The sequence below is a fragment of the Nematostella vectensis genome, chromosome 7 (genome assembly GCF_932526225.1).
Source record: "Nematostella vectensis chromosome 7, jaNemVect1.1, whole genome shotgun sequence".
In the NCBI taxonomy this organism is placed as follows: domain Eukaryota; kingdom Metazoa; phylum Cnidaria; class Anthozoa; order Actiniaria; family Edwardsiidae; genus Nematostella; species Nematostella vectensis.
Window position 1 is genome coordinate 1,639,902 of NC_064040.1, and position 25,281 is coordinate 1,665,182.

Genomic DNA, 25,281 nt, shown 5'->3' on the forward strand with positions numbered 1-25,281 from the left:
TTATATGTATTACACTAGTAAATTTTATTTAAACATTTTTTTCTTGTCGTTTTTATGACAACTGATTTACTGTTAATTTTATCCTATTGAGAAAACATAAGCGCAAAAAAAACCCTCGCCCTTATCGAATACAACAACTACACCTAATACAAATGAATTTAAAAGTAAAATGTAGTTATAACAAAAAAAGATGGACAAATTATCAAATTGTAAATTGGAGTGGCTACAGTATCTAATGGAAATAGTTTTCAATGAGGCAGTTCATTATTCTCATCTGTGTTCATGTAAGGCAGCATATACATTTGTGGTTTTAAATCATCTTTATTTTTTGGTTTGTGTTACTAGAAATCACATGGTTTTAACCATTTAAAAACACAAGGATTTGGGGTTAGAGTTTTTGTCAAATAAGAGAAGGTACACGAGATTCTTTTTCTTTTCATATCAAGTGCCATAACATATGGGAGCGACACACATCTAGACTTCACAGGCCTCGGGGGGAAGGTTGAGTCCCCTGATCCATGATGACGGAATACTAGGAACAAAGGATGACAGTCAGTCCCTGCAAGGGATGCGGCGTGGAAACCATGGAAATACTACCGCTACAAAGAAACCATGGAAATACTACCGCTACAAATAAACCATGGAAATACCTGCGCTAAATAAACCATGGAAATACTACCGCTACAAATAAACCATGGGAATACTACCGCTACAAATAAACCATGGAAATACTACCGCTACAAATAAACCATGGAAATACCTGCGCTAAATAAACAATGGAAATACTACCGCTACAAACAAACCATGGAAATACCTGCGCTAAATAAACCATGGAAATACTACTGCTACAAATAAACCATGGAAATACTACCGCTACAAATAAACCATGGAAATACTACCGCTACAAATAAACCATGGAAATACCTGCGCTAAATAAACCGTGGAATTACTACCGCTACAAATAAACCATGGAAATACCTGAGCTAAATAAACCATGGAAAAACTACCTCTACAATAAATTTAGAGATACCTGCGCTATAAATAAACCATGGAAATACCTGCGCTAAATAAACCACGGAAATACTACCGCTACAAATAAAAAATAAAAATACCTGCGCTACAAATAAAAGTTTGCGCTACAAAACTATTTCAAATAGCAAACAAGACTTTCACTTAGGTACATGGAAATAAGAATGCTAGAAAACACATAAAAAAACACGTTATTATCATTTAACACAATAGAAAAGTTATATGATTTCCCATGCAAAGCCGAACACCAAGGATTAATATATTTTCTTATGCAAAGTCAAATACCGAGGACTAAAAGATTTTCCCATGCAAGGTCAAATACCAAGGATAAATAGATTTTCCCATGCTAAGTCCTCCTTTTGTTTATTCTAATTCCAATAACCTCTAGTCGGATATATGTGTGTAACCTGTCTTGTCGGAGTAATGCGTGTGTAACCTGTCTTGTCGGAGTAATGCGTGTGTAACCTGTCTTGTCGGAGTAATGCGTGTGTAACCCGTCTTGTCGGAGTAATGCGTGTGTAACCCGTCTTGTCGGAGTAATGTGTGTGTAACCTGTCTTGTCGGAGTAATGCGTGTGTAACCTGTCTTGTCGGAGTAATGCGTGTGTAACACGTCTTGTCGGGAAAATGCGTGTGTAACCCGTCTTGTCGGAGTAATGCGTGTGTAACCCGTCTTGTAGGAATAATGCGTGTATAACCCGTCTTGTCGGGGAAATGCGTGTGTAACCCGTCTTGTCGGGGAAATGCGTGTGTAACCCGTCTTGTAGAAATAATGCGTGGTGTAACCCGTCTTGTCGGAGTTATGCGTGTGTTACCTGTCTTGTCGGAGTAATGCTTGTGTAACCCGTTTTGTCGGTTTAATGCGTGTGTAAGCCGCCTTGTCGGGGGTAATGCGTTTGTAACCCGTCTTGACGGAGTAATGCGTGTGTAACCCGTTTTGTCGGTTTATGCGTGTGTAACCCGTTTTGTCGGGATAATGCGTGGTGTAACCCGTCTTGTCGGAGTTATGCGTGTGTTACCAGTCTTGTCGGATTAATGCGTGTGTAACCCGTTTTGTCGGTTTAATGCGTGTGTAGCCCGTTTTGTCGGTTTAATGCGTGTATAGCCCGTTTTGTCGGTTCAATGCGTGTGTGACCCGTTTTGTCGGAGTTATGCGTGTGTAGCCCGTTTTGTCGGTTTAATGCGTGTGTAACCCGTTTTGTCGGGTTAATGCGTGTGTTACCCGTCTTGTCGGAGTTATGCGTGTGTAACCCGTTTTGTCGAGATAATGCGTGGTGTAACCCGTTTTGTCGGGTTAATGCGTGTGTCCCCCGTCTTGTCGGAGTTATGCGTGTGTAACCCGTCTTGTCGGAGTTATGCGTGTGTAACCCATCTTGTCGGAGTAATGCGTGTGTAACCCGTCTTGTCGGAGTTATGCGTGTGTAACCCGTTTCGTCGGGGTAATGCGTATGTGACCCGTCTTGTCGGAGTTATGCGTGTGTAACCCGTCTTGTCGAGATAATGTGTTTTTTCCACCCCTACCTTTTACTCTCCTTTTGGTTTTTGTCCCGGTTGAGTCGCTTCAGCTTCTGTATCTGGCCTTCAGGTGTCGCGACGCATTGTAGAGACAAGGATTCGCTGACGATGTCTTTGAGGAGAGGTTTGCCAAACACCATGTTGAGTCGACGACGCAGATCGAATTCCCACACTTCTGACGAGATTTGGATGTTTGGAGTGAACGCCGTAACAAATCGCTAAAAAATATATAGAAGAGATTCATAAATATACAGAAGAGATTCATAAATATTCAGAAGAGATTCATAAATATACAGAAGAGATTCATAAATATTCAAAAGAGATTCATAAATATACAGAAGAGATTCATAAATATACAGAAGAGATCCATAAATATACAGAAGAGATTCATAAATATACAGAAGAGATTCATAAATATACAGAAGAGATTCATAAATATACAGAAGAGATTCATAAATATACAGAAGAGATTCATAAATATACAGAAGAGATTCATAAATATACAGAAGAGATTCTTAAATATACAGAAGAGATTCTTAAATATACAGAAGAGATTCTTAAATATACAGAAGAGATTCATAAATATACAGAAGAGATTTATAAATATACAGAAGAGATTCTTAAATATACAGAAGAGATTCTTAAATATACAGAAGAGATTCTTAAATATACAGAAGAGATTCTTAAATATACAGAAGAGATTCATAAATATACAGAAGAGATTCTTAAATATACAGAAGAGATTCTTAAATATACAGAAGAGATTCATAAATATACAGAAGAGATTCTTAAATATACAGAAGAGATTCATAAATATACAGAAGAGATTCATAAATATACAGAAGAGATTCATAAATATACAGAAGAGATTCTTAAATATACAGAAGAGATTCATAAATATACAGAAGAGATTCTTAAATATACAGAAGAGATTCATAAATATACAGAAGAGATTCATAAATATACAGAAGAGATTCATAAATATACAGAAGAGATTCATAAATATACAGAAGAGATTCATAAATATACAGAAGAGATTCTTAAATATACAGAAGAGATTCATAAATATACAGAAGAGATTCATAAATATACAGAAGAGATTCATAAGTGTGACTTAAGGTGAAGCTGTTAGTGACGGTGAAGGTGACGGTGATGGTGACGGTGACGGTGATAGTAGCGGATCTAGAGGGAAGGTTTAGGGGGTTTAACCCCCCCCCCCTCCCTTTGGGTTGCCAGAGAGCCATATGTAACAAAAATATTACCTCCTCCCCCCTTTGTCACTGAGCCAACACCCCCCCCCCCTTTAGCGAAAAGATAGGTCCGCCCCCTGGGTGACAGTGAGGGTGAGGGTGATGGTGATGGTGATAATGATGGATAATTAATATAAGGATAATTCGAGAGAACTCACATTTTTCAGAGACCCTTTGCTTTGGTACAAAACGATCAAGAATCCAATAGGAATAGCGCTCATAGAAGAAGCCGCAAGTCCCCAACCGATAAGTTCCCCGGACAGAGGGTACTTGTAGTCGTTGTAGGTAATACCGGACCACTGGGAGGCGCTCCAGAAAAAAATGATCTAAAATAAACCAATAAAATGGATTAGCTAGTATTGCAGGGCAGTTATCTAAGGCCTAAATAGGTCTAATAATGATAATAATCCGATGCGAATCTACGGCATGGTGAAGGGAATTCCCCCTCCATCCATCCACCCTCCCACCCCAAAACACATTTTTCCTTATAAACAATTGTCAAATTTCAGACTTTTAGCAAACGACATCTATGACCGAGAAAAACTTTCTTCCTCGCTATTGCCACAAGGCTTTATATGTTTAGAGCATCACTCATAGGAATGTTACGGCCAGAAGCGATGTCGATTTTTATACCGTGACAACCGTCGGTGAGATATATTTCCAGCACAAGCGGAAGTAAAGATTTGGCCTCCAGCCCAGCATTTCCTCAATATTATCACAGAAACGCTCAACCCCTGCAAATAAAAAATATATATAAGAACTATATAAGAACCTCGAAGGGAATATGGAATCGGAAGAGGTGATGAGAGTATAAGAGTATTGATGTATGACCGTATGACCGTATGACCACCCCACAACAAGGCACTCTAACCCACCGTATGACCACCCCACAACAAGACACTCTAACCCACCGAATGACAACCCCACAACAAGACATTCTAACCCACCGTATTAACACCCCACAACAAGACATTCTAACCCACCGTATGACCACCCTACAACAAGACACTCTAACCCACCGTATGGTCACCCCACAACAAGACATTCTAACCCACCGTATGACCACCCTACAACAAGACATTCTAACCCACCGTATTAACACCCCACAACAATACACCCTAACCCACCGTATGACCACCCCACAACAAGACATTCTAACCCACCGTATGAAAACCCTACAACAAGATACTCTAACCCACCGTATGGCCACCCCACAACAAGACATTCTAACCCACCGTATGACCACCCTACAACAAGATACTCTAACCCACCGTATGACCACCCCACAACAAGACACTTTAACCAACCGTATGACCACCCCACAACAAGACACTCTAACCTACCGTATGGCAACCCCACAACAAGACACTCTAACCCACCGTATGGCCACCCCACAACAAGACATTCTAACCCACCGTATGACCACCCTACAACAAGATACTCTAACCCACCGTATGACCACCCCACAACAAGACACTCTAACCCACCGTATGGCCACCCCACAACAAGACACTCTAACCCACCGTATGGCCACCCCACAACAAGACACTCTAACCCACCGTATGGCCACCCCACAACAAGACACTCTAACCCACCGTATGACCACCCCACAACAAGACACTCTAACCCACCGTATGGCCACCCCACAACAAGACACTCTAACCCACCGTATGGCCACCCCACAACAAGACACTCTAACCCACCGTATGGCCACCCCACAACAAGACACTCTAACCCACCGTTTGACAACCCCACAACAAGACACTCTAACCCACCGTATGACCACCCCACAACAAGACATTCTAACCCACCGTATGACCACCCCACAACAAGACACTCTAACCCACCGTATGACCACCCCACAACAAGACACTCGAAGATGGAGATGAAGATGAGAGAGAAACCGCCAGCTTGCCTATCAAAGATGTTGAACATGTAGATTCCACCCTGGAAGCAAAAAAAGGTTAGCCACTTCATTATCCCATGTCCCCAATTATACCCTGGGTGTTGTTCCCTTACTTTGCTGAGCCTTCTATACCCTGGGTGTTGTTCCCTTACTTTCCTGAGCCTCCTATGCCGTAGGTATCATTCCCTTACCTCCGTGACCCTTCTATACCCTGGGCGCTGTTCCCTTACCTCGGTGACCCTTCTATACCCTGGGCGCTGTTCCCTTACCTCGGTGAGCCTTCTATACCCTGGGTGATGTTCCCTTACCTCGGTGACCCTTCTATACCCTGGGTATTGTTCCCTTACCTCGGTGACCCTTCTATACCCTGGGCGCTGTTCCCTTACCTCGGTGACCCTTCTATACCCTGGGCGCTGTTCCCTTACCTCGGTGACCCTTCTATACCCTGGGCGCTGTTCCCTTACCTCCGTGACCCTTCTATACCCTGGGCGCTGTTCCCTTACCTCGGTGACCCTTCTATACCCTGGGTATCGTTCCCTTACCTCGGTGACCCTTCTATACCCTGGGTGATGTTCCCTTACCTCGGTGACGCAACACAGCCCGATGAGGTAACAGAGTGTACAAAGAATGGCAAGAAAAGTTTTCTTGTAACTTTTGATGACACTGAATTGATCGCACAGGCAGCCCATGATTGTCTCAATAAATACAAACTGGAATGAAGAAAACGAAATTAATCTTATCAAGTGACAATAGATGTGTAATCATGTGACCACAAGTGTTTTGACATGACCATTTATGTGTGATCATGTGACAAGCGATGTGTAATCACGTGACAAGGGACGTGTAATCACGTGACAAGGGACGTGTAATCACGTGTCAAGGGATGAGTAATCACGTGACAAGGGATGAGTAATCACATGACAAGGGATGAGTAATCATGTGACAAGGGATGTGTAATCACGTGGCAAGGGACGTGTAATCAAGTGACAAGGGACGTGTAATCACGTGACAAGGGACGTGTAATCACGTGTCAAGGGATGAGTAATCACGTGACAAGGGATGAGTAATCAAATGACAAGGGATGAGTAATCATGTGACAAGGGATGTGTAATCACGTGGCAAGGGATGTGTAATCACGTGACAAGTGCTGTGAAATCACGTGACAAGGAATATTGTAATCACGTGACAAGGGACCATGGCGCCACCATACCTGGCTGTCGATTCCCAACAGAAATAACATGAAAAAGAATAAAATAGCCCAAAGAGGGGACACTGGCATCCGTGCAATGGATTCTGGATACGCCACGAATGCAAGCCCTGGACCTGCAACAAATAAATAGAAAGCGTTGCTTGAATTTCGGTACAATGGACACCATGTGGTAAAATGGGTACCCTGTGGTAGAATGGGTACCCTGTGGTTGAATGGGTACCCTGTTGTAAGATTGGTTCCCTGTGGTAGAATGGTTACCCTGTGGTAGGATGGTTACCCTGTGTTCTGCAGTTACCTGAAGATACGACTTCCTTGACGTCCAGTCCAGTGGAGTGGGCCATGAAGCCCAGTACGGTGAAGGTGGCGAATCCTCCGACAAAACTCGTCACACAGTTGATGAGACTGACGGTAATGGCATCTCTGACGACAACAACAATCACAATTAACACCTTTTTATTATATTTAAGTATCGTAGGCTGGGGGGACTTGCCTATTTTGTTGTTGCTGTTTTTCAGATGAGTACAATGAAGTTATTGACTTTGATAAAGTTATTGACGACTCAAGGGAGACAATATGAGAATTCCTAATAACAATCATATTATTATCCTCCACGGCTGAGTAGGAATAGGGATTTTGCGTAAATTTATTGTTGCATTTTTTTATTCATTGTTAAATGAATCGTGCAGGTCAGCACCTGTTAGTTCACTCAAACTTTCGCAGTTGTAAATCGCTGCGGTTATGTATTACCGACTCGCACCTGTTAGTTCACTCACACTTTCGCAGTTGTAAATGGCTGCGGTTATGTATTACCGACTCGCACCTGTTAGTTCACTCACACTTTCGCAGTTGTAAATGGATGCGGTTATGTATTACCGACTTGCACCTGTTAGTTCACTCACACTTTCGCTGCGGTTATGTATTACCGACTCGCACCTGTTAGTTCACTCACACTTTCGCAGTTGTAAATCGCTGCGGTTATGTATTACCGACTCGCACCTGTTAGTTCACTCACACTTTCGCAGTTGTAAATGGCTGCGGTTATGTATTACCGACTTGCACCTGTTAGTTCACTCACACTTTCGCTGCGGTTATGTATTACCGACTCGCACCTTTTAGTTCACTCACACTTTCGCAGTTGTAAATCGCTGCGGTTATGTATTACCGACTCGCACCTGTTAGTTCACTCACACTTTCGCAGTTGTAAATGGCTGCGGTTATGTATTACCGACTCGCACCTGTTAGTTCACTCACACTTTCGCTGCGGTTATGTATTACCGAAGGGGAAAAGCTCTGCTTGGAGAAAACGTAAGCGTAAAACGGTTGGTTTAGGTCGATCAAACAATCAACTTGTCAAAAAGAACGTATTCATAGCTTACGCTTCGCAGTTGTTCCTTCGGTTGTTGTAGCTTCCAAATACGATAAGTCCACCGAGTCCAACACTCAACGAGAAGAAGATCTGGCTTGCAGCATCAATCCAAGTCTGCAAAACAGAAAAAACATTACCAAGGGTATAGTACGGGGGAGAGGGGAGGGGGAGGGGTACCCAGGGTACCATCTACGATACAAGGAGGCCTTGGACGCCAGCGGGCTCCAAAGTCTTGCTGACCGCAGGCGCGAGCTTTGTATCAGTCTCATGACCTCCGCTAAGGAGCTAGAACCCCTTCGATCTGTAATTACTGGAGGCGTAATTAATAACGAGCATGGATACTCACTAAGATCCGGCAGTATGAATACCTACAAACATATTTCTGTAACTAAACGCTTTGGTGACTTTGTTACTTATCGATTTCAGTAATATTATAACGCTATATGTGCTGGCCCTTTGCCTTAATTCAGTCTGTAATACTGCCATGGCAATTGAATAAAACCCCCTAAATATCTATCTATCTATCTATCTATCTATCTATCTATCTATCTATCTATCTATCTATCTATCTATCTATCTATCTATCTATCTATCTATCTAGGACGCAGACAAGACGAACAAAACTAAAATCGGGCAAATATTGCATTTTTTACAAGCATATCTTCGTTTTTTGTCAACCTCTATGGATCTAAGGAAATATAAGTCAACACAAGGTTGAAGTGGAGTGTTTTACGACTTTGTAAAAAATGTTTGTGGCAAAAGAGATTCAGCCTGACAGTGTTATTTGGGCTAGGAAGTTGTTCGGATGTAATTTTGCGCGATTTTTAGGATAATGGCAAATTATGCAATTCATGGAAAATAAAAAAAACGCATTCAACTCGCCTAAAATCAAGGGCATGATGGGTAACCAAATCACGGGCATGATGGGCAACCAAATCACGGGCATGATGGGTAACCAAATCAGGGGTATGATGGGTAACCAAATCAGAGGCATAATGGGTAACCAAATCAGGGGCATGATGGGTAACCAAATCAGGGGCATGATGGGTAACCAAATCAGGGGCATGATGGGTAACTAAATCAGAGGCATGATGGGTAACCAAATCAGGGGCATGATGGGTAACCAAATAAGGGGCATGATGGGTAACCAAATCAGGGGCATGATGGGTAACCAAATCAGGGGCATGATGGGCAACCAAATCAGAGGCATGATGGGTAACCAAATCAGGGGCATGATGGGTAACCAAATCACGGGCATGATGGGCAACCAAATCAGGGGCATGATGGGTAACCAAATCAGGGGCATGATGGGTAACCAAATCAGGGGCATGATGGGTAACCAAATCAGGGGCATGATGGGTAACCAAATCAAGGGCATGATGGGTAACCAAATCAGGGGCATGATGGGTAACCAAATCAGGGGCATGATGGGTAACCAAATCAGGGGCATGATGGGTAACCAAATCAGGGGCATGATGGGTAACCAAATCAGGGGCATGATGGGTAACCAAATCAGGGGCATGATGGGTAACCAAATCAGAGGCATGATGGGTAACCAAATCAGAGGCATGATGGGTAACCAAATCAGGGGCATGATAGGTAACCAAATCAGGGGCATGATGGGTAACCAAATCAGGGGCATGATGGGCAACCAAATCAGAGGCATGATGGGTAACCAAATCAGGGGCATGATGGGTAACCAAATAAGGGACATGATGGGTAACCAAATCAGGGGCATGATGGGTAACCAAATCAGGGGCATGATGGGCAACCAAATCAGAGGCATGATGGGTAACCAAATCAGGGACATGATATGTAACCAAATCAGGGGCATGGTGGGTAACCAAATCAGAGGCATGATGGGTAACTAAATCAGAGGCATGATGGGTAACTAAATCAGAGGCATGATGGGTAACCAAATCATTGCTAAGCATATGGGCAACCTGCTACAAATTGAGGACTATGTCTGTAGTGATACCTGTGGGTCTGCCAGACGTGAGAAGTCTGGGCTGAGGTAGAACAGCACCCCTTGGTAGGCCCCAGGTAAGGTCGCCCCGCGAACTATCAGCACCATTAGGATGAAGTACGGAAAAGTCGCGGAGAAGTACGCGATCTGGGATATGAACATGGAATATGATCTGGAATATGGACCGGAAGTATGCGATCTGGAACATGGACAAGATATATGCGATCTGGAATATAAACAAGTAGTATGCGATCTGGAATATAAACAAGTAGTATGCGATCTGGAATATGGACAAGAAGTATGTGATCTGGAATATGGACAAGAAATATGTGATCTGGAATATGGACAAGAAGTATGCGATCTGGAATATGGACAAGAAGTATGCGATCTGGAATATGGACAAGAAGTATGCGATCTGGAATATGGACAAGAAGTATGCGATCTGGAATATGGAATGGAATGTTAGCAAAGTTCGAGACATAACATCCCATAATAACCAGCACGCTCACCTTCCCACTTGAACGAATTCCACGGGAAACACACAGGTAGACCACAATCCACGCGATTAGTAGCGCGGTCGCTAAGTCGTACCGCACTTCGCCTACTTGCTCAACACCTGACGACGAGTGAAGAATCTTATTCCTTCAAGATATAAGGAAACCATTGTCAGTCCAGGGGAATAGCCAGGGGGATGGCCAAGGGGCCTTCTAGCAGCCAAAAATACAGTACATGTATGAGCCATTATCTAAAATACAGGAGAAAATGCCTTGAAAGGTCCTTTTGAGGACCACCTATTAAAAGTACTGGCTACGCCGCTGCAGTCCTTCGCTGCAGTCCTTCAACCATTTAAAACCTTTTTTGCATGGACCAAAGACTAGCGCTCGAAACATCAGCGAGATGTGAAACATACCATTTCAACCCGTTGGTTTATTTCCCTATATAGAACCCGCGACGCTATTGAGATTATAAAGTATGAACGTTTGGTTTTACCGCATTTGGAAAAAAAAAGAGAATTATAGTGATATATACGCCTGTTATAACTGGGGTGGCAAAGTAAACGGATGAGTATTTTTCGATCATGTGAATTCTCGAGCTTGGCGTGTTTGTGGCGAATACCCGGCACTTGTCCTGCTTTCTCTAATTTCTCTAATATCCATCTTCCCCATCCCTCCCCGGAAGATGCAAGAGGGCTTGACTTACGTCCAGAACTCCTCGCTGGGTGTGGTAAAGTGAAGGGTGCAGTTTCTGTCCAGCCCCAGAGAGGCGCAAGTCACGTTTGTATCAGCATCTCTGCGAAAAGAAAAGTCCAGGCGCTTGTCAAGGATTTGCTGAGGGCGAGGGGGCACTCCCTTTCCCGGTGGAATTTTCTTACCGGCACAATAGCGTATTCCAAGGGTTTTTACAATGCTTGAACGGAATCTCTTTGGCCAGACTATTCCAAAGATACAGCAGACTCCAGGCTATAATCACATTATAGTAGATGGAGATGAACCCGGACACCATCATCATAGCCACGCCTATGCCTGCCGCGGCCGGACAGACCGACGCCCAGGCCTTGCTGGCCCCCTTGCGAAGGAACTGGCCCAGGGCAAGCTCCATATAGAAGATGGGAATACCGCAAAATAACAGCATTGAGCCATAGGGGATGAGAAACGAGGCTGTGTGAGGAATAAAATGTTGTTAGTTAGTTAACTTTTATGTGTACATGGGTATTAAACACGCATATAACATGGGGGGTCCATATAAAAGAAGGGGGGACGATTACTAATAGGCTGTGTGAATCCGATATCAAAAAAATATTATTTTGTCTTTTTCTAATTTTCCCTCTACATCAGTGAATGAGACAAATGTAGAACCAAGTTGCTTGTCTTCTAGTTTCCACCAGGAAAACAAATAGAAGGCAGCACCCTGATTAGCACAGGAATAGACCTTGCTCCAAGAGGCAAGAGTATTTGATCTCATGATACGTAAACAACGTAAGACGAGATCCATGTGGGATGATTTTGATTGCTGTACGCATGCGTGCTAATGACGTCAAAAAACTAAACTGTAGACATGTAGAGCAACCATGTAAATCAACGATGTTCGTGAAAATGTGGTGATCTCTCGAGGGATAAAAAGAACAATGCATATGCAATGCCCTGATATATTGAACCGTATTTGCTCATCCAACCTAATATTACTCATAGTTTCGAGTTTTTTTCCTCGGTGATCATGGTATTTACACAAAGTTATAGCATGGCATTTCGGATGACTAGTAAAAGTCTCTCCGCCTGCGGCGTCGGGACTTCAACTAATCATCTCTCGGTTGCGGGGACATATAATCACTGAATTCCCCTCGTGCCATGCGCTAACGCAGAATATCATCATTAACGCTATAGGAGATAAGAAACAAGGAAAGCCTTTTCTATACAAAAAAAAATAATCGTCTGAACGGAAAAAAAGGCTGGAAATTTAGTAGTGTTTGTGCGTCTAGCAGTCTAGTGTGACTTTAAAACGACGTTTTCTAAACAGACGAACTTAAACTATTTGCTTGACAAAAAGTTTTAACACATTTCACCCTACGCTAACAACATCTCGATTCAATTACTTGAGCATGAAATAATATGACATTGTCAAAAACACGTTAAATATCTAAAGACCAAAACACAAGCGTCAACAAGCGCCCTACAAGGAGCAGCTAGTCATACCTCCGCCGTTTTTAAAACACAAGTACGGAAAGCGCCAGATGTTCCCGAGGCCCACGGCGTATCCCACACACGACAAGATGAACTCGGCCTTATGGCCCCATTGTTCCCGCTTGGGCTCAACTGCCAAAACACCAACTTTCATCAGCCAGTACTCTGAGGATTCTTAAAAACACAGCAATAAATAGCTATGGAGCATTTAGAAAGAATGCGAGAAGACGTGATGAGCTCGCACCACGGACAAACTCACTTCGCCGCATATGAATCAGGGAATTAGAATAGCGACGTCATAATAGCACGAGCTAATGTCTGCATTTCTTGATCGAGGTATCACTATTAATCACATAAAAACAAGATGCTTGAGGTTTTGAATGTTAAAAAAAGCATAGAGATCGATAAATATATGAATATCTCATGTTTCGTCAACTAAAAGTGGACCCCTGAATGGTCCCCGAAATTTCGATGTTCTCGCCGTTTTCAGCTTATGCTCGCATGCGCGCGCAATTTTTTCCCCGTGCTCGCATTGTATTCGATGTGCTCTCTGCTCGATTTATTCAACAACTAAAAGCGCTCGGTCTCGAATAAAAGACGGGGTGCTCGCAAGCTCGCAAGTGCTCGACAAAGATCATTCGGGTGCCTAGTCACACCTAGGAAAATAAAAAACAGGTACATTTCGTTAGCATTATACAGATAATCAGAATCTAGCAATAATCATGCTATCATCAATTCTACAAGAAAAGCTGTAGACTCGTTGAATTTGTTCCAAACTAGATGAAGGTACGGGAAGTGATATGCTCTATTCGGTTTTCTATTTGGCTAAGCGCAGCAAAAAAATGTCTTTATCAAGACATGGTCTCCCCTGAAGAAAGACGAACATTTGCCGAGTGCGACACCGGCGAATCGTATTATATTGAGCATTTTAATTTGCTAATTTATTAAACAAGTGAAAGGGATCTTTATGGAAGAGGGAGCTTAGTAAATCATGATTTTTACTTACTCTTGTAATCTTATTATATTTTCAAAATCAAAGACATTAAATAGAGATTTGTTGAGTCTTCAATCGAAAAAGACCGCTTTTTGGCGGTTAAGGGGAAGGCGGAAATCTCTACCCATTCTCATAACAGTCTTTTTGCCCTAAATCCAAACGAAACATTTCCAGGTCCAAGAAACCCAGAGTAAGCCTGAAAACAATTTCTGAATAAGGTTGGGTGGAAAAAATTCTCCACAGTGGAGAGTATGAGGCCATTCACCAGAAAATTCCTTTCTCACTCGGTGAAACCCGAACAAGGATTATCCAATTGAATCAACCTCAGCGTGTAAACATCCAATAGCACAGCGTGAATTACGCCCCAGTAGACTGAATGATGTCCTAGGGCGCTCTACTGATGTGAAAAAAAAAACTGCGCCGCAGAGCGCTATCGCTAGACTGAAAGACACCGCAGTGCATTGTAGGAAACTCCAAGGCATACCGTCTTGGGTCAGCGGTAGCTTAGCTTAACTGGTAGTGTTGGACTTGAAATAGGGGGGGAGGTTTCTGTTTTAAATCTGTGATTTTTTTCACAATTTTGGGCAGAATTACTCAGGAGTGAATAGGTTAAACAATAAGAAAAAAAGAATTGAAAAAAGGGCATTAGCCTGGGATCGAAGCCGTCCTGAAGAATAAAACGGAAACCATACATACGGATTACCCAATTGGTATGGCAGCACAAGGCTTTTACGGAAGGCTGTAAAAAACACGAAGGCCCCAAACACCGATATTTCCGGCGAATATGCTGTACAACACTCTTGCAGGGTATTCCAACCCGCACATTAATGGGGAGGACAATAACCAGGATCCCAGGCCTGTAAAAATTGTTACGCCACGCACAGCTCGCTGAGATATTGAGGTATAGGATGACAAAAAAAAAAAAAACAGGTCTATCTGGGCGCTTTGGGTCCCTTGGGGGCTCGCTATGTCGCCGTGGCATCGTTACGCACGGGCGCATTGAGGCGTTGTTATTATCGCATTATCTTCTTTTGAGTACAGGACATCAAATTAGCGAAGAAAAGACGTTGTTTTGGGAACCGTTGTTTTGATATCATTTGAAATGCATAAAATAAAATGAGTGATTCTCTATTTTTATTGTCCAATTTTATTAACCCGTTGACCGGCCAAAATATCCACAAGCTAAAAGAAATTATTATTATATTCCCGATAAAGAGTGAGGGAGGTGGTAATCCGCATAGAATATTGTTAAAATCCGCAAGACCACACAGTCTATAACCGCAAACCACAACGGTGATTTGATTCACCGCACATCGCAGTAAGACAGTCCCCATTATTTTTTTCGAGGTGCGGTGTTCAGCGTCTTTAACGATCGGGAAACGAGAATTCGAGTTTAACAAAAACAGGATTTAGGGGGGGGGGGGGGGGGATACTAAACCCCTGATCGGATCCCAGGGTATTACTTATAACGCCTCAAGCTCATCGTCGGGAAAGGGCCTAGTAACAATGACAATTATAATAGCAATTATTTTTGTTTTTTCAATATACCCCATAAATACCCTTCCCCGAAAAAAAATCCAAGTCCATTAGCTTCGGTTGTAAATTTTTGGTCGTATATAGTAGTCCGAATAAGACCCCGTGTAATGTTAATCCAGAGTAATTCAGCCTATGGCTGCAATTCTGGATAAAGTCGGCCCAGCTTCCTTCCCTTTCCCTTATTCGTCACTTTGGTAAAATAGCAGTCTCGTGTTGTTTCGAGTTGTGAGAAGATCTTTAACCCTTTGGTGCCTGCCCTAAAATGGGCAATCTTTTGTGTGTCTCATTGAAAAATATACTGCCACTTCTGCTTTTATCCGATTTGCTTGTGCTATATGTCTATGGAAAGCTTAAAAAATGGGCTACACATTGGTTTCCTCATTTTTATTTTTTATCATTTACTAATTTCAGAAGCGTCAACGCAACTACGTATCCACTTGTTCTATCTAAAGTGATATTCAATAATTTGGTATACTCCGGTGTTTGCTATTATATCTCTGGACAGTTAATGAATAGCGAACCAATCAGTATACAGGAATGTATTCCTGTATAAGTGAGTGTATTTTTATTAATATGGTTATACCAACTTTGTCGCATTATCCCAAGCTAAGACATGGCGCCAATAATACACCCTTTCATAGACGGCGCAACAAAAATTGTGCAATTTGGCAAAAAAATTATTTGAAGGTGCTTTCTATCTGTTAATATATCCAGGAATGTGGCCTGAATATCGCGTTTAGTTTCTTAAGCCAGCATAGTCTCCTTTAAAGGCTTCGGCGTTTGTCAGTCACGAACGTGGACGGCTTCAAGGAGACTAGCAAAAAAAACCCACGCAAATAATGGATATTTGCATAAATGTGTCAAAAACGTCAAAACTATTGACTATAAATAACAAATTCCAAACTTAACTTGGATAATCGGCTAATTCAAAGAAAATACGGCTATGTAAATCAACCTAAGTTAGATAAGAAAAGAAATAAAGAAATAAAAGAAAAGAAAAGTAATAGTTTGAACAACAATCTCGAGGGGGTGGGGACAGTCGCCAATAATCTTTGTGACGTAAGAATAAGTTATTATAATCCAACTGTAATTATGCATATTTCATATTTATGAATTACGGAGTAAGTAATTAATGTTTTCAACTTGCGATGTTTGGTTCGATGTAATCTGCACGACTGAGTCGCCTTATTAAATCCGGCAAGAGAGAGACTTCTTATGCTGATATCAAGGCAAAGAAATCTTTAAAACACACTGAAGTATTCGAAGAACAATCACCGGTTATGTAATGTCATAATAACTGCGATACATGACGACCGTGCAACCTGAAGCGTAACCACTGTCGAATTCTTTACTTGAAACCCTGTTTTCCGATCTTACTATTCATTAGAGTATCCAAAGGAGTTTAAAAAAGTGCGAGGAGTTGCATGAGCTAGGCAACGGTTGGTATAAACATCTTCGACGAACGTAAATACAGAACACATCTTCCATTAAAACGACGAAACATGGCATGGGGCGAGAGACTGCAGTCGTGGATTGTCGAGCCGGGCCATAATAATCAGCGCCAAAGACGTCTTTTGAGCATCAGCATCCTGGCTATTGTTGTTGGCGTAAGCATTCTTATAGGTGGTTCCTTCTACTCAGCTCTTCGAGTCTTCCGAATCGTTGGGTTTATAGCTATGGCGTTTGGAATCTTCATTGGTTGGACTTTGATGTCGTACATGTGCAAACAACGACTTTCGCAACAAGCTCAAGTCAACAGACAGGACCCACAGCCAGCAAATACAGAGACTTCACCCAATGCAGTGATTATTCCTCCGGGTACCGATCCTCAATTGGCTAATTTGGTATACCCACCCCCTTCAATGGCACTCTATCCCCCTGGTCCCAACCAAGGGACCCCCCCTCCTAGTACACAGCAACAGCCTGGTTCAGGGGGGTACCCAATGATGTACCCACAGCAACCAGGATATTACCCTGCAGGGACAGCCCCGCCGCCTTACAGTGAGGCAGGTGTCGCGGGCACAAGTGAGCCCTTGCCACCCCCACCCAAATATGAAGATGTTGTTAAGCCTACTTGAGTATTGGAGGTTTTGGATAGGGTTTAGTTGCTCTTTGCACTGATGGTCACCAGTTATAATTGGCACAAAGTAGGCCACCAATAATGTTTCTAGTAAGTAATACAGTTTGTATTCAAAATGTATCCCAATTTCTCAAAGTAATCAGGTGCTAAGGAATTTTTCCAAAATGGCTCTATCACTCTATGTTTGATTTCAAGGTATTTTCTGCAAGCCCAAATCTGTTGTGGGGCAGATGAGGCCTAGTAACCTATTGCCAGCCACCTGTCTTTCTAGTAGTAAAAGATATGCTAAACTGATGAATGACAGACAAGCTGTTGAGAAAAATAGATGGTCTGCATAAGCATTTTGGAAACAGTTAAACTTTCTGGCCAACTCCCACTAAAATTGCTGTTCTTTCAAAGGTTTTTCTCAATTATAAAATTTGTGCTATGATGTGGAGATAAAGAAGGAGATACCCCATGTATTGACTTCACTTTGCTGGTCAGCGCTTTCAGAAATAATTATATGCCCTGGAGGTGGCAGGCCATTAGAAAAAGTGTTTTATTCTTTATAAATACATAAAATTTTATGTAAAATATCAATTTGCATACTTAAAAGTATATATTTTATGGCAGCATATTTCGGAGGAGATATCAAGTCTATAGAAAAAATACAAATTATTTTTCACTGGGAGTCAATTGTAAAAAAGCAATTAATGCATGTATGATTCAATTTTGTACATTTTATCCAAATACTGTCATATCTTGTTTGTATGTATGTACATTAATATACATAATTACAATTCACAAATAAAATTCCACTTGTTTAGTACGATCAGGCTTTTAAGTGTAGATGTTACTAACATATTAAACAGGATTATTACACAAATATCAAATTCTTGTGCATGGATTTTGAGATTTTACAATTATTACCAAGTCAAAATACTAACAAGAATGCAAGATTTATGTGAAGTTGCAAATCTAATGTATCTTGTAGACTAGTACTTCCTAAAAATTATTATGACACAAGTCTTAACCTGATCAAAATCATTATCTAAAGTGGAGATCATTAAAATAACAGGAGTAAAACTTTTGACTCCCTTGTCATCTCCATTTTTCATGGAGTTTTTCAGCTTCTTCTTTTAATTCTTTAAACCTTTCCTGTATACAATCTGTGATGTTCTTCCTTGTTTCCATCTGTAAGACAAATGTTTGGGTTTAAGCAATGAAAAAAAATATTTCAATGAAAAAAATCTATTCTGAAATAGAATCTTGATGATTCGTAGAGCTGAATATAAATTGCTTTTTGTTGTTATTTTTTTGCCAAAAGTTGTTTGCAACCCATAAAAACATGTGACTCCTTAAAGCAAATCACCCATAACATGTAAAACTATTTGATTGGGTTGATCATGTCAGAGGGCACAGAATGATGAGCCTAAAGTTTCTAGTAGAACCACACCTGCCACTGGTTCCACCCTTTTCTTATTTCTAGACTGAAAAATAATATTCTGCTTGTATGCATCCACTTACTGCATTGAGTCTCCTCCTCTTGAAGTCCTTCAAAATGTCATCAAAATACATTGGCTCCCCGATCAAAACTGTCACTCTCTGAAATTAAAGAGAAAAATTATCAAAGTATGATTCACTATCTTCCTATCCATACTCTCACTATCATCTATGGTTTTATGGTAGGTTCTATACCTTCATTATAGTTGGGATGTATGGAGTCTTGTTCGGGAGTATATCATCCATCCCTGATGGCAAAAAACGTTAGCTAGATTAAGCATTTTGAAAGGTTACAAAATAATGTTTTATAATGAATGGGGCAGATTCATTGTTCTTTCATGAATTTCCTCATAATTCTTTATAGTATTTTGCAAACAATCTCTGAAAATAGGAGGGGGGGGTGGATTGCCCCTTGATCCACCCACAGTACACACTAAACCACTAAACCAATCTCTGAATCTCTGAAAATAGGAGGGGGGGGGGTGGATTGCCCCTTGATCCACCCACAGTACACACTAAACCACTGTGTTGTTACGTCTCTAGCTACATCACTGTGTTGTTACGTCTCTAGCTACATCACTGTGTTGTTACGTCTTTAGCTAAATCACTGTGTTGTTACGTCTCTAGCTACATCACTGTGTTGTTACGTCTCTAGCTACATCACTGTGTTGTTACGTCTCTAGCTACATCACTGTGTTGTTACGTCTCTAGCTACATCACTGGGTTGTTACGTCTCTAGCTACATCACTGTGTTGTTACATCTCTAGCTACATCACTGTGTTGTTACGTCTCTAGCTACATCACTGGGTTGTTACGTCTCTAGCTACATCACTGTGTTGTTATGTCTCTAGCTAAACCACTGTGTTGTTACGTCTCTAGCTACATCACTGTGTTGTTACGTCTCTAGCTACATCACTGTGTTGTTACGTCTCTAGCTACATCACTGTGTTGTTACGTCTCTAGCTAAACCACTGTGTTGTTACGTCTCTAGCTACATCACACTCACCAACATGCCAGAAGGGAAGCACTACGGGAGTAACACTTGATTCAGCAATGAGTCGACCAACACCTTTATTGAACATTAAATTTAACATCCAAAACTTGGCAATCACAGCAAGGGTATACAACAGATAATGGGTTCAATGGATTTTTAGGACATGGAAATAGATCCACAAGGGGATAATACAGATACCGGCAAATGAATACAAAAATTGCTGGGTGTTAAGACATAGTGGAAATCAATCCACAAGGGTTTAAAGTTTGTGCCAACTTGCGCTGACGTTTCCTCAGGCCAAGGCTGCAGTATTGGCCAATAGAAAGCCTCACTAAGGCTTTTGACAAAAAATGCCTCTAATGGTTTTATTGTTCGGAACCAATGAAGAGAATATGTTTTTTTAAAAGAATACTTAAAAACTGTAAAATTAATGGGTTATAACATCCAGTGAAATACATACCCCACTTGAGTCTAACAAGAGAATGATCTTCAATAATTCCAGCTGCCGAGAAACAACACTTACTTTGAGTCAAAGGTGCAAGGATCAGGTAGTAGCAGTTTATAATTTACAGTGTTATCACCATGCATGTGTTTCACAATAGTAGTTTTTGGGGGGAGATGTACTTCACCCTGATGAGATGATCCAACAATCATAACATGACTTGTGCTATTATGGGTACAATTTAGAACCATAATGTCCATAATAATGAGAGATTTTGCATATACAGTAAGTTTTGCTGGGAATTTCCTATGCCCTGTGATAATAATCTGTTCACAACAGCTGGATTCCATAAGGCGAGACGTGACTTTTAATCTTCCTATATATCTTTCTGTATAGAAAAAACATACAAACTACCATTTCACCCCTACAAGCCTGTTTCCCCACTTATACGGTGATATTCCTATGTAAATACATTGGTAATAAGAAACATAACCAGCGGTTACCTCCTTGCCAGTAAAAATATTTTGAACGAACCAGACAGGCCCTTACCTTCGGGGAAAACATGGACCCATTGGCCCCTGTTGAGCTCCTCTATAGCAAAATCCATACCTTTCTGGTATACACCCTCTCCTAAGCACAATAAAAGAAAGAAAAAACAATGAATATTGTGATGAAGAGTACAGCCCCTATCACCTATCAAAGCATATCAATGTTAGGTGGTAGGGGTGAAATAAATCATTGGTGCTAATAGGGTACAGCCCCTATCACCTATCATAGCATATCAATGTTAGGGGGTAGGGGTGAAATAAATCATTGGTGCTAATAGGGTACAGCCCCTATCACCTATCATAGCATATCAATGTTAGGTGGTAGGGGTGAAATAAATCATTGGTGCTAATAGGGTACAGCCCCTACCACCTATCATAGCATATCAATGTTAGGGGGTAGGGGTGAAATAAATCATTGGTGCTAATAGGGTACAGCCCCTATCACCTATCATAGCATATCAATGTTAGGTGGTATATCAATAGGGTACAACACCTATCATAGCATATCAATGTTAGGGGGTAGGGGTGAAATAAATCATTGGTGCTAATAGGGTACAGCCCCTACCACCTATCATAGCATATCAATGTTAGGTGGTAGGGGTGAAATAAATCATTGGTGCTAATAGGGTTTTTGTACTAAAAAAGTTTCTATGTCAGAAACAGCTTATTTTCATTGAAATTCTTTTTTTTGTTGCTCCCTGGTATGACAGCTTCAGCTTTCTGTGTTTATTTCGGCGTACGTTTGCCACTCAAAAAAGGTAATCCCGTTTGTGTGATATCCACATCAATTCATATAACATTGATATGGCACAGCTTAAGCCAAGCATACATACCTCTCATTATAGGAATAATCTAAAACAGATAAAAAGGTGAATTAATAAATAATTCTCAAAAAATAGTTTACACAAAGAACAAAAAATAATGCAACGTTATTGTACCTTTCCTCGGCTAAAAAAGAAAGAGTGAAATGGTTTGGAGAATAACAATTCCTTTGCTCCAAGTGTCCTAAAATAAAACAAATTGAAAAAGTATTTTTAAAAGTTTAAAACAACAGTTTAGACAAAAATACTAAAAAGTTCATGTACCATCTTATTTTTCGGTTGTCCAACAGGATCCTCATTTTCATCATGCCTACAAAAAATGGTAATATGTCATCGACTCGTATGTCATCTACTTACGTCATCTACTGAGAATTCAAAGAAATTTCTGTCAATGAGGCAGATTTAAGAGGCAAAAAAAGTTATGGCTCCGGTTTAATAAAATTTGACCCAACAGAAAACTTTTAAGTTAAAAAATGTGTACCAGAAGGAAGTAACTGAATCTCTCTTTAGCCAGGATTGAGATATACATAGCTAGGGCATAGAGGGAGATAGGGGTCCTAAAATCCACTGATTCATCCAATTGTTTTTTTTTTTTTTTTTTTTTTTAACCTGCAAGTATAAACACACCACAAAGTAGACTTTTTATTGATCCGGAACACTTGGAATCCATTAATTTGTCTGATTCCCTTGCAAACCTAGTTTTGCTAGTATTCAACCCTACCCCATCCCAATAGGTGGTTTAGTGGTCAAAGGACCCTAACCAGCCAACAAAAGCAAGTCTTTTCTTTTTCAAGAACTTCCATTCTTTTTCATAAGGTGCTTAATGTACACACCTGGCATATGGACTGCAATTATAAGAACAGACACTACATATAATCAATAAGCCTAAAATGTGAAGATATTAGGGGTGGCCATTTGGCAGGATTTAACACAAGGTAACAAGCTTACCCCATAACATAGGGTCGTCAAGGCAGGAGTGATGATTGGACACGGTCACTAGAGGCGTGTCAAGGGGTCGATGCTCGGCTAATTGTTCTAATGTTTCCATGTTATAACATCTAAGTGAATTCAGGCATTCTAGCAAATGAATATATATCAAGAATTACAGGAGCATGTGAAACAGATAACAAACTTTGCGTCTAAAAGAAACAAAAGGCAACTTATTTAGCTTATTCAAAAAGTTAAAACACAAAGGACTTATTTTCTATTTTCGTTAAAGAATATTGTTTTTTTTTGCTTGATGGGTGCAGTCATTTCTGTGTTTATTTGAATCCTGAATTCGTCTTTACCTCCTGTCTTCTCTGCCATTAGTTGACCTGTTGTTTTCAGGTCGTTGATCCCTATCTGGTGCCCCATGTGGGATGCCCCGGCTCCCATCATCAGGTCAACTAATGAAAACTGACGAGGGCTCTGCTGAGCCGAAAGTATTATTAATTTTTCAGGGCCGTAGCTGGTTGCAGAGAAGACAGGAGGTAAAGACGAATTCAGGATTCAAATGAAGACAACCACCTGTGCCCAAATCCGAGAAATATTCTGTGTTTATTTTTGCTTGAATTAGCCACTCAAAATGTCATGTGATCAGTTAGTGCAAGTTGCCTATAGACTGATAATCCAGAATATTTTTTTGAACATCCAGGAGACAAGGCCATGACATGGCAAGACATGGCTGACTTCCAGGGGGCTCAGAAAAAATAGATATATTCCTTTTACATGGCTGTCAACCCAACTTGGGCAGAAATCTTGTGAAATCTGGTGAAAAACAGTAGATATGATGAAAAACCCAAGAGAGCGAATGCTGGTTAATACTGAGAATGTATGAACATTCTCATAAAAATTAGGCTTGTGATGAGGTCCAAAATCTTCCTAATGCGGGTGAGTTGACAGCTTATTTTTTCATATGACTGTGCAATCCCCCCTCCCCCCTCCCCCCCCCCCCCCCACACACACACCCCTAAACAAATGCTGGTTATGCGACTGCAAAGGCTTGCAGTGTTGTGTAGGTTTAAAGAAAAGGAAGGCTTAATACAGCTTTTATGGTATCTAATAAATTATTTGCTAGAGTCATACTGAACAAGGCTAATGTGAATAAATTGGTTGCATAACGGGATATTTCTTGTCGTGTAACCGACATCAAACCCAGCCTATCTTCAGTGGTATATTGAGCGTTTGTAGACTGGTAAATAAACCATTGAAATTGGTTATAAGATAACAAGCACGCCGAATAATATATGTTTACTTAGCCAAAACTTGCTTATGCCCCCAACGAGGCCAATAACCGCCGTGGATTCCAACTTGTGCCACGAGGTCGCCATCGCAGCCCTGCAGAAAGGCCATGCCGGTGTTGTGGCCATGCCAAACCCGCTAAGACTATAAACTCAACAAATTCTTCTTCCCAGGTCATGTAGTAGTTCCTACGCTGTTATAAATAACAGTTTTTTTCAGCGCGATGTCATAAACCATCAGAAGTCGCCATCTTGTATTGTGTTATACCGCTGACCGGTGTTTGTTTATATCATGTGCTAATGTGAAAAATAGATTTCCGCCGCGAAATTGTCGCCGCTCCAAGGGCGGTAGGATAAATTCTGATCATTAACTACGAAATTCATCTCTTAAATTTGGATGAATAATGCCTTGTTTGCCACACACACTCCGTGATTGCACAAAACTGTTCTTCAATCTTTTTTCAATATAAAAGATTTGCGCAATTCCAAAATATCATTCAAGAACTCATGGAAAATTGAATATAATTTACAAAAAAATATAGACGTCATGGTTTCAAATAGGCCAAAAAAGAGACAGGCGAAAGAAGGTGCCATGCGTGTGCATCTTTGGGTGTGAGGTAGGATTTAGTGTCCTGATTAATTATTCCGTCCGTGTGCATTCGGTTGATGTAAGTTGTGACTCGTTTTTGTATGTCATTAGTAATGTCGCATGGCAGCCTGTCTCTTTTTTGGCCTATTTGAAACCAACGCTTTGCGTGGCGCCTCTTACAAACCCCATACGTGGTTAAGATACATCGACGATATTTTTGTTGTATGGACTAAGGGTCTGGACAAATTAAATGCTTTTGTAGATTATCTAAACAATCTACACCCCACCATTAAATTTACAAGCTCCCACTCCTATAACAATGTACCTTTTCTTAACAAGGGAGACACCCTTGTTAATAGTAAAATCGAAACTGACCTCTACTCCAAACCTACTGACAAACACCAACACCATCATTTTTCATCTTGCCACCCTCATCACACCAAAAAGGCTATCCCCTACAGCCTCGCCCTCCGTATTCGCCGCATTTGTTCTACAGAAGAAAGCTTTAATAACCGCTGCAATGAACTCACCAACTACCTCCTCAAGCGTGGCTATAAACCCGCTTTTCTCAAGAGACAAACCCTACGCGCTGCTAACATTTCCCGCATTGACGCCCTACGCCCTAATAATAACAACCACAAAAAGTCCCATCGC

General features: G+C 41.1%; 2 protein-coding genes across 2 annotated transcripts; both read right to left on the reverse strand.

The window, feature by feature from the left end:
* Window positions 1–301: 301 nt before the first annotated feature.
* LOC5499430 (sodium- and chloride-dependent GABA transporter 1) lies at window positions 302–13,189 on the reverse strand. The gene is made up of 14 exons (XM_048730497.1): window positions 12,932–13,189; window positions 11,614–11,899; window positions 11,442–11,531; window positions 10,751–10,883; window positions 10,254–10,388; window positions 8,286–8,389; window positions 7,205–7,329; window positions 6,910–7,022; window positions 6,281–6,409; window positions 5,641–5,740; window positions 4,427–4,527; window positions 3,952–4,119; window positions 2,550–2,761; window positions 302–532 (listed from the first exon to the last, which is right to left on the reverse strand). The coding sequence occupies exons 1-14, from the start codon at window positions 13,071–13,073 to the stop codon at window positions 475–477; spliced, it is 1,896 nt and encodes a 631-aa protein (XP_048586454.1). The 5' UTR covers window positions 13,074–13,189; the 3' UTR covers window positions 302–474.
* Window positions 13,190–18,053: 4,864 nt separating this feature from the next.
* Window positions 18,054–24,316, reverse strand: LOC5511972 (tafazzin). Its single transcript, XM_001632292.3, has 11 exons — window positions 24,053–24,316; window positions 22,765–22,893; window positions 22,081–22,126; window positions 21,934–22,000; window positions 21,829–21,847; window positions 20,997–21,077; window positions 20,466–20,507; window positions 20,018–20,080; window positions 19,207–19,259; window positions 19,036–19,113; window positions 18,054–18,702 (listed from the first exon to the last, which is right to left on the reverse strand). The coding sequence occupies exons 1-11, from the start codon at window positions 24,165–24,167 to the stop codon at window positions 18,610–18,612; spliced, it is 786 nt and encodes a 261-aa protein (XP_001632342.3). The 5' UTR covers window positions 24,168–24,316; the 3' UTR covers window positions 18,054–18,609.
* Between the last annotated feature and the right edge of the window lie 965 nt (window positions 24,317–25,281).

What these genes read in the sequence shown, in the direction of transcription:
- LOC5499430 (XM_048730497.1), bottom strand. Translation starts at nt 13,073, where the DNA reads ATGAAAGTTGGTGTTTTGGCAGTTGAGCCCAAGCGGGAACAATGGGGC. An exon ending in CCCAGCGAGGAGTTCTGGAC is followed by an intron (nt 10,884 to 11,441) that starts GTAAGTCAAGCC and finishes TATATCTTGAAG; the next exon opens with GAATAAGATTCTTCACTCGT. An exon ending in CGAAGGAACAACTGCGAAGC is followed by an intron (nt 7,330 to 8,285) that starts GTAAGCTATGAA and finishes TGTTGTCGTCAG; the next exon opens with AGATGCCATTACCGTCAGTC.
- LOC5511972 (XM_001632292.3), bottom strand. Translation starts at nt 24,167, where the DNA reads ATGGCCACAACACCGGCATGGCCTTTCTGCAGGGCTGCGATGGCGACC. An exon ending in GGTCCATGTTTTCCCCGAAG is followed by an intron (nt 20,508 to 20,996) that starts GTAAGGGCCTGT and finishes GTTTCTCGGCAG; the next exon opens with CTGGAATTATTGAAGATCAT. An exon ending in ACATCCCAACTATAATGAAG is followed by an intron (nt 19,114 to 19,206) that starts GTATAGAACCTA and finishes CTTTAATTTCAG; the next exon opens with AGAGTGACAGTTTTGATCGG.